Source organism: Limulus polyphemus, unplaced genomic scaffold, assembly GCF_000517525.1.
Source record: "Limulus polyphemus unplaced genomic scaffold, Limulus_polyphemus-2.1.2 Scaffold3153, whole genome shotgun sequence".
In the NCBI taxonomy this organism is placed as follows: Eukaryota; Metazoa; Arthropoda; class Merostomata; order Xiphosura; family Limulidae; genus Limulus; species Limulus polyphemus.
Window position 1 is genome coordinate 31,222 of NW_013668763.1, and position 9,776 is coordinate 40,997.

The window sequence follows — 9,776 nt, forward strand, 5'->3', positions numbered from 1 at the left end:
ACAACATAATGAACTAATTCATCACAATACCTGAAAACTCTGACTTCACTTTTTTGAAAAATGAAATGGTCTTTCCTTTTACTCCCGATCAATAATCAAATATATTTTCTTGAATTATGAATAACACAAATGGATTGAAATATTTAATTAAATTATCTCAAAACCTTCATTTCGGTGCAATATTGAAATTAGCTTCAATTCTTCATAACCTCTGAATAGTGGGTAACCCAACGGGTCATGGGTGGTCTAGTACTAATTAATGAAAACTATAAGTTTAAAGTTCTAGACATCATGAAAACTCCATTTCACTATACATTTTACTGTTAGCAAGTTTGTATTGTACCTAGGTGGCCTTGATCCACTGCAATAGCTATGGTGTCAACAATATGTGCAGTTTTTTTTGTGAGTGAAATTTATCAGTACATGCAGCATTCACTACCAAACTAGTATTATCTTACAATGTCACAGAGTTAGTGTTTGTACAGTGTCTACCAAAGTTCACCAATATTTTCTTGAATAGTAATGTTATGTGTGATACTACCTACATAAAAGGTGTGGTCATGGAACAGAATGTCAACCAACTGAGTAAGGGGTGTTCCAATGTTACATCTTGAGTTAATTACTTGATGTATAGTAACGTAATTTGTTCAACCTATTTTAATAATGCTAATTTTTTCAATAGAACATCTATTAATTATTTTTCATTTTGTAAGAAAGAACGTATAAGAACTGAAATTGAGCTTTATTCAAAGAATATTTTTGTATGTTTACCCAAATTTTAGAAGATGAAAGTGAACTAAGAAAGCATTTAAAACTGTGTTAGAAGTATAAGTTTGTTCCAAACATCTAATAATTCTGAAGACAATATGTTATTTTCTCTTTGAATTTTGTTTTGTTGGCACTAAAATGCAAATCCTCTCAAATCACTTTAAAAGGGCCTGGTATGAAACATGTACAAGATTCAAAAAGGTGTATTAATTTATCATGCTTCTACAAACCAAATGTTGTGTACACTGTATTTTCAATGTCTCGGCTCATGCTTGTGAGCATATGAAAATTATAACATCACTTTGCTATTAAATAACATTTCAAAACTTGACCTCAACAATTGGTCAGGCTGTTATGAAACTTTTCATAGCTGAATCCTGCAGAACAAATGGTTAAAGACCAGGTTATTTTGCTATTGTTTAGGTATGTTAATTTTGTGTTGCATGTTTCACATCTTGGACAAGGTCAATGCCAGTCTTTTTCCAGAGATGACATCCATCCAGCTTAAATATTTTGATCACTAAAAACTTAAACATTAATGTTTCCTGAGTAGGATTTCAATAACAAGGTCAATTATTGAGTACTATTCCTTTAATCTATAAGTACAATTACTATCTTGTAGATAGTCTTTAAAATATAATGTTTGTTGCTCATTTTATCATTCATGTTTAATTATTATTGCTTTATCGTGTCTATTCCAAAGTAAATCTTATCTATGGTTATGGGGTTTTAAAAGGTTTCACTGGTGCCAATGGTTGAGTTGCTGCAAACAATGTCAGTTTAAGGTTCTTTTTGTTATATGAAATTCATGTAAGAGAGGTATTATTTTGTAGAAGATTAGATTAGTTTTATTTTACTTTTTGCTTATTTGATGCATACAGTTAAGAACCATCTTCAATAATGACAAGTGTCAGTGCATTAACAAGTGTTTTACATGTTTTTAACATTTCAGCATTATATTATACAACCGTATTAAGAAAAATTTGTTTAATTTAAAGCAAAATTTAGTACGATACAAAGAAGTGGCTTCACAGTTGTGCTTTCTGCTAGATAACTCGTGAGGTGTAAAGCATGTGGCTGTACCAATCTATGTATTTATGATACATGGAATGTTTCTTTCAGTGTCTTATTGTTGATCTTAGAGGATTATTTCCTGTTAAGTGCTGTATTAACAATGAATACTGTAAAAGCATTTAATGTTAAATATTATGTTCTGACTGTAAACTGATCTTAACTTGTTTAAAGATGACAGTTGATAGAAAGCAAATGACAGTTTTCAGATTGAGTATAAACTATTGCTGTCTGACTTGATAAAAATAAAGATGATTTATGATGAAAGCTTTCTAAAGAATAAATAAATGTACAAACACCAAAATTAAGCATGTATACTTTCCACCAGATATGCCTTTAAGTTGAACCCTTGCATGATGCTTATTATAGTAAAGAAGAAAAACAATTTTTTTTAGCATTTTCATCTTTTGTCAGGGTTTCAGTTAATAAGAGGCAGTAACAAAATGTATGTGAAAATGTCCAGTCATGGACAAAGTATTCAGATTTTGACTGATTACTGATTTATTTTGTACTCTGCTGTAAGAGTGTGTTTCAGTCTTTGAAAACAATATTTCAGGGATTCACTTTATGAATGAAATTTTTACGTGTCATGGAGGATTGATTCTTCTGTTAAATAGTCAATCACCTCTGTATGGTATGTCAAGTGTTAATTTCTGAATTGTTCTGATGCTAAAGATTCTCCAGAAAGGGGTTCAGAAATTTTGCATTTGACTTTATGAAGGCTCTGGGAGTGTGGGTTGATGGTTTTTATGTTTTGCTCTAGATTTGGGACTAAATTTTGCCATATTTTCAAAGTTATTGATCCAGTTTGACACCAAGCTAAATTTATGTTTTTATTTTACTAACTGGTATTGCAGCATATTCACCAGTCTTTTGAGGACCTTTTTAAGTACTTTGTTCTATTGCAAAAATACAACTTGTTGAGAACTTTGAATGCACATGGAATATTCTTGTTTGTAGATGTCTTGACTTAACAAACATCAACATTTGTCTTTTCCAGAATACATAATCATATTATACCTTTTATATATTTGGTGAGGTAACTTTGGTAAAATTACAACCACCATTCTTATCATTTGCAAAGGAATTAGCAGACCAAATATACAAGTATCAATAAAAATGGCTATTATGTATTCCACAGCAAATCTTGTTTTCTGCATAATGATGAGAGACACTCATTCTCTTCAGTGGGATTTATTTTAAGTACTGGCTACATGAGTGTTTGAATTGGCTGAAGTAGGTTTAGTCTGTGCTAAAGTGAATCCTCTATTCTTAACAGCTTGTAGATTCTAGCAGAGTGGTAGATAATACTGAATTTTTATTCCAATTTTTCAAATTAAATGTGTTTTAGGCAAGTATGTGCAAGAAAAAAAAAGTGAAATAACTTTCTGTTATGTAAACTATGGAATGCTTTAGTTTTGATAATGGCTATTTGGAATACCAGCTGCAGGATCAATGGAGCATATAGTGGCCAGTAAAGCAATTATCTGTTTCAAACTTTTACAGCAGTAGTCTATAATCTTCATTAATAATAATAATAATAATAATAATCATCCATAAGAATGTTTCCTCTTTAATTTCCAACATTTCATTATGTTTAACAACTGCAGTAGACTAGTAGTAGGGTTTAGTGTGGTGAGCCAACTTTAATGTTTTCTACATAATGACACAACAAATATCAGATGATAGGGTATACTGGATATTTAATACTGACATAACTAATATCTAAACACTCAGTAAATTACGTTTAAAAAACATGTACACAATGTAAAGGAAACTTTCCATTTATTGCTTTTTTTTTTTATACTTTCGTACATTAAGACTCTGTTGTTGGGAGATCTCAATTTGTAGAGTTTGATCTTGGATCACAGCATTTCTTTCTTCAAAATGAGAGAATGTATATATATTTCCATGCACCAAACCACATGTTTATTGTCACAGATTTGTCCATTTGTTTACTTTATTTTCATGGGAGGTAGACAATAATATACAAGGCAATGATCATTTTTCATCATTTTGAGGGAGGTTGGCTTCATTTGATGTCACCTCACTCTTATATCATGGTGGGAACTTGACCAAGTGTCTCACCTACACCATTATTCTTAGAGCTGTTATTCTGTTAACAGCTGTCTGGAGGCAATAACTGATTGTGTTGTCCAGGCAGCTTTCGTTACCATCCCTAAAACTTTGACATGTTTTATTCATGTCCATGGTAGACACTCGACTGTTAGAAGGCATCGAGGGCTTAGAAATAAGCCTGGGATAATGTATTTAGCTACCACACTTTTACCAGTTGCATAAACATTTAGAAGATTTATGCCCATACCTAGCAGATCAACTGTCAAAGCCTTCCAACTTTTATTCAACTACCAGTTCCAAAGTCTTTTGGGATAAGGTTTGAAAGGTGAATAGGAAGTATGTATCCAATCCCCTCTCAATCTTGTAACCCAACAGCTAAGAAGTTACTAATTTATAAGATTTTGCTCACACACTTGGAAAGTGTTTTTCCTAAAACTTGGGCACCTCCACCTGTTCTTCTGCCTTCTTGATCATTAAAATACATGTTGAAAGAACCTCGTATTCTTTTTTGGTTTGATTGTCTTTGTGACTAAATTGATCATTTACTCTAATGCAACTTAAGTTTGATCTACATATGTCTGACAGTTCATGAGTCAGACAAGATAACACCATTATGAGATACTGTACCATCTCTCTTCTACCCATCTTAATATTGTTTTGGTTCTTTTTAACCTTATCTGGCAGGAAAAGGAATCTCTAGATTTAGAGCACCCGGCTATTGTCATCACTTTTTCTACCCTGGGAAAGATCTGAAATTTCCTTCTAATTACAAACCTATTGCTTTGATTAGCTGTCTATGTAAAGTTCTGGACAGTATGTTGAATACTTTTCTTGTTTGATTCCTTGAATCAATCATCCTCCTTTCTAACACCTTGTGTGATTTCCATAAACAGTGATTTACCATGGACCATTTGGTTTGACTAGAACCATCAGTCAGGGAAGCTTTTGTCCAGAGTTAACATCTTGTTTCTGTCCTTTTTGATATTAAGAATACTTGTGCCACATTATGGAGTTTTGGTTTTATTACACAACCTCCATCCATATTGGTTCCATGACCATTTACCTATTTGTATCCATAAATATTTTGAAGAGAGGTCATTCCAGATGTGTGTGGAATCGGTAGTAAAACAGTCCTTCTCACAGGAGCTCGGAATACCTCGGGGCTGTCTTGGGTGTCGTACTCTTTAATATTAAGATCAGTGTCATCACTAAACAACTTCCTCCTACAGTTAAACAACCTCTATGTTCAGTGGCTTTAAGGTTTCTTGTTGGTTATCCATATTGGTTCCATGACCATTTACCTATTTGTATCCATAAATATTTTGAAGAGAGGTCATTCCAGGTATGTGTGGAATCGGTAGTAAAACAGTCTTTCTCACAGGAGCTCGGAATACCTCAGGGCTGTCTTGGGTGTCGTACTCTTTAATATTAATATCAGTGTCATCACTAAACAACTTCCTCCTACAGTTAAACAACTTCTGTGTTCAATTGCTTTAAGGTTTCTTGTTGGTTATCCATATGACATTCATATCAACCCATTTTGATGTCTACTAGTAGTTATTACCATGAAAAGAACCATAATTTTCTTTAATTACTCTCAGGATTACATGATGACTCATTGTTTGATGTATAATTGCTAACATAAGTCTTTCTAAATCAAAAAAATAAAAAAATAAACAGAAAATAAATTAAGTACACGAGATAAATAACATTTTACTAAATCTCAATAACAGACATGTCAGTCTAAAAGAATAGCACTTTTACTTTTATGACAGTTTTAGTTAATTTGACATTGGAACCAGATTTTGCTAAAAAAAAAGTCAGTTGAGGCTATTTGCAGCTGGATTTTCAATTTCATTAATGTAATGCTGCTTTCATGTGTTGCTTATATTGTAGATGTTTGATGCTGTAACTTTAACTATTGCGTACTGTTCATTTAGCATAACTCTCTCCCAAACTGGGCTTGGCAAGAACCCCATGAAACTCATTTGCCCACAAACATTTGTACTTTTCTAGGGCTTTTTGTTTTCTTGCAGGAGTCTCCGTTTAGGAAGAAGAAAATTATGATGTTGATGCAAGCACTTGTGCACAATGATATGGTGGTATATCACTGGAAATAACTGAAAAAACTGTAAATTATAATAACAAAAATAGAACAACCTGAAAACAAGGGGATGATATAACTGTAGTAAATAGTAATACAACCATAGCCTGCAGCCAATCTTTAATACTTGACAGGTATATGAGGTACACTGAGCAGTAGTTTCAAATTGCCCTTAATAAGTTGCAAATGGCTTAAAGTTTTCGTCAGTTAGAACCATTTGTGTGGATTTCTTCCACCACCTGGGACTATATGCTGATCTGAAAGCTCTATGCAGAAAGAGCCCAAATTCCTGTGGTGGCTCACACAGTCCTTAGGACTTCTTTTTGACAACAAGGCAACTTTTATTCCACACATAAGGCATTTTAAAGTCAGTTGTAGAAGGAGATTGAACATCCTACGTATCCTCTCTTTCACATCTTTGAGTGTGACTTGGTGTACGGTACTCAATCTCAATTGAGTCTTTATTCAGTATAAACTGGATTAAGGGTAGTTGTATTTGCCACGGACTTTGAATTGTAGATGTTAGTCACTGTGCATCTTAAGACCTTTTTAAACTTCTTTAGTCCAGAGTTTATGCACCGAATCCTCTGAACCTCCATTTCACCTTGGACATTTGTTACTTTTTGTACAAAACATTGCGAAGCTCTGATCACTGCCAGTGCACCCCCATCTAACAGTGTGTCTTCATACCTTGGAGGGCTCCGTTTCTGACAAATAGATAGTCTGATATCCCAAATTTTGACATGTCTCTAAGAAGAGTTGACTGAGGTAGGCCTGACAGTGGATGATATTGCTGAATTTGATTATCAGCCTATCCTGTCATGGTTTGTTAACATCCTCCACTGCATTCTTTCATTGAGTCACCTGAGAGGTTGGATGATCCTGACTGGCAGTACCCATTTATCTTTAATGAAAACTTTTTGAACCAATCCCATTTTTATAGATAGCTCAAAATTAAGTGAATCTATGGTGTTTGCCTTAGTTTCTTGCAGAACTTTAGTAGCTCACAAGATTCCGTCAACATATTCTGTGTTGCTCAGTTGTATGCAATCTCACCTACTCTTAATTACCTAGCAACTGACTAAGCTCTTTGAGGGCCCTGGAATCACTAACATCCCTTCTCACCCAGTTCTGTTAGTTATTCAGGAAAGACTGACACATTTCTTACTGTCATCTATCTATATGCAGTTTTTCTGGATTCCTGGACATTTTTGAGCCTTAAGGAATGAACTTGCTGGCACAGCATCCAAATTGATTTGCATTGGTGACATTGCCTTGCCTATTCCATATTTGGATCATCAAGGTAAGGCTTTATGCCACTTGGCATGCAATTTGGGGTGAGCAATATTTGAATAAGCTTTTCCATCTAAAACTTACTATCGGTGATCAGGTGTCTAGTTTGCAGAGGAATCTGAAGGAGTAATTGTCCTTGCAAGTCTTTGCATTTGTCATTGTTTTTGTTACTCATTATTTTCTCTTGCAATGGAGTGACCCTTTAATTCATGAGCAGTGGGACACTAAAGTTGCGAATGCCCACATATTACTTTCCCAATGTTTTCTACAAAAGTGAACAGTGGAACCATTTTAAACACATTCTTAACTGTGCTATCCCTTTGATGTTGGACATTATCATTTGCTGTGATGACACTATTCAGGTTAGCAATGTTTTTAGTTTTTACTCTCTATAGGCATTTTTAATTATTTTGAATATTTTAAGAATATATAAACTAACTTTTCTGATTTACATTTTTTATTTTACACACTTCAATTTCATATTATTTTATTGTACTTGTTTTAAAAAACAAGATAGTGTAACAAATTGTTTCCATGCTTAGCATTTAGGGATTTGTGCATAAAAACTCCAAACCAATCTCGTAATAAAATTGTCGGTTGTGTTGATTTTGTGATACGTAAATGATCTTTTGATAGTTCATGAAACAATGTGATAAAGGTTAAATAATTAGCCAATAACAAAATTGACTTTGTGTTTTAGGATGAAAGACACAGGATAGAGAACGAGGGAGGTTGTGTTCTATTCATTGGTACATGGAGAGTAAATGGAACATTGGCTGTGTCCAGAGCACTTGGTATGTTTTGTTTTTTTATTAAGTGTTTCATGGATGTATGCCTAGAAGAACTTTTACGCACATGCACACAAGTTAATCAGTAACTATCTCTTTTGGGCTGTTTTTCATCTTCTATTGCTTTCTGCCTTTTAGCTTTTAATTATTTCTTTGTGCAATTTTTCCCATTGGTTTTTGAAATATAAAGAGCTGTTGAATTGTTCCTGTACACGACTTCATTAACTGAATTTGTTTAAGCGTATATCATGTATTGTGTTATATAAGATAGACTGTTCATAAAGATTTTCAACCTTCGTTGATTGAAAAACCCATTTTTTATGTGATAGCAAGTAAACGTGCTCTTCCAACATGTCTTAACATCAGACTGTAGTGGGTGAAATGAAAAATTAATCGTATTATACTGAAACATAAAAATTAGAATGAATCTTGGTTATATTTGGGAACCTGAATGATTTTGACAAACTTGTGTTTTTAGCCCGACAAATGTTAACTCTTTCAACCCGGGCTCGGTCCATGGGACTGACCTCTTAACCATTTTGTGCTTGTTATAGTTTTCATGCTATAAGTGTTAAATTAGTCTCCAAATGTTAACGAAATTTGGCAGTTTATCAGTAAACATTGCAATGCTTTCATACACAAAATATTTAATTTTTTTTATTGAGTCTTAAAGTTTTTAAAGCAATTTTTCTCTCGTGCCTTTTTTTTTTCATTTCATATCTTCCGTATCTATCATGCAAAGTAATTTTCATCTTAACATTAAAAATATTTTTATGCATTAGAAAATTTCGAAATTTCGCATGCAAAATCTTTATAAAGTCCAAATAGTTATCAAACGTTTCTTAAGAAAAAACTTTATATTTTATCTGTTATTTTCAGTAATTAACCTCTGTACAGTTTCAGTAAATTTGACTGATCTCACAACCACCTTAAAAAAATTAGGAAATAAACATAAATTATGCATCCTTCATTCTAGAATGAACACAGATTGTAACACGGAAACATAAATGTTTAGATGAAATAGCTTAAATCTCATAAGATTATACATATATAATTTTTTTATACCATAATGACCTTTCACCTGTGCCTGGCTAACAATACAGAAGCTACAGCGATGCGGCTAACGTGCACTCATGTTATCATATCAAATAACATAAAGGTTACCTTTGGTCTGTACAAAGTAACTTGTCTTGGCTCTGTTTTAGCCGAGTAGTATTTTGTAAAATACAGTCACATTTCGATTATTATACATTATATATGTATATAGATTATTGCTATTTTGAAACAAGTTCTTAAAGTTGTTTTTCTTAAAACATAGAGAAGTAAAGCAAACAATTATCTCTTATAGTTACAACCTTATGCATGGAGGATATGAAACAAAATATTTTTTTTTTAGGTTTTATATATATATACATTTGAATAACTAAAAAAAGCCATAAGTTACTATATCAATACCATAGAATTCAACTCTAATTTATCAAGCGTAGTAACTAAAAAATATGAAATTTCGAGCAGATGAAAGACACAACTTACCTCATTGAAATCTTGATTTAAAAGAAAGCAATGATGCCAGGTACACTAGAAAGGCTTAGAAAACCACTAGGGGAACATTCTGAGCTTCTAATTGGTTATTTATGTCATATATGAAAGTAAGTGTTTATAAGGGAGCATTT

The 9,776-nt window shown here is 32.9% G+C and overlaps 1 protein-coding gene across 3 annotated transcripts in view; it reads left to right on the forward strand.

Moving 5' to 3' along the window:
* LOC106468763 overlaps window positions 1-9,776 on the forward strand; it is a 49,131-nt gene that overhangs the window by 30,211 nt on the left and 9,144 nt on the right. For all 3 annotated transcript variants that reach the window (XM_013929203.2, XM_022397124.1, XM_022397125.1), the window contains exon 6: window positions 8,016-8,109. In XM_013929203.2, the coding sequence (XP_013784657.1) occupies window positions 8,016-8,109 (94 nt within the window). The remainder of the gene's footprint in view (window positions 1-8,015; window positions 8,110-9,776) is intronic.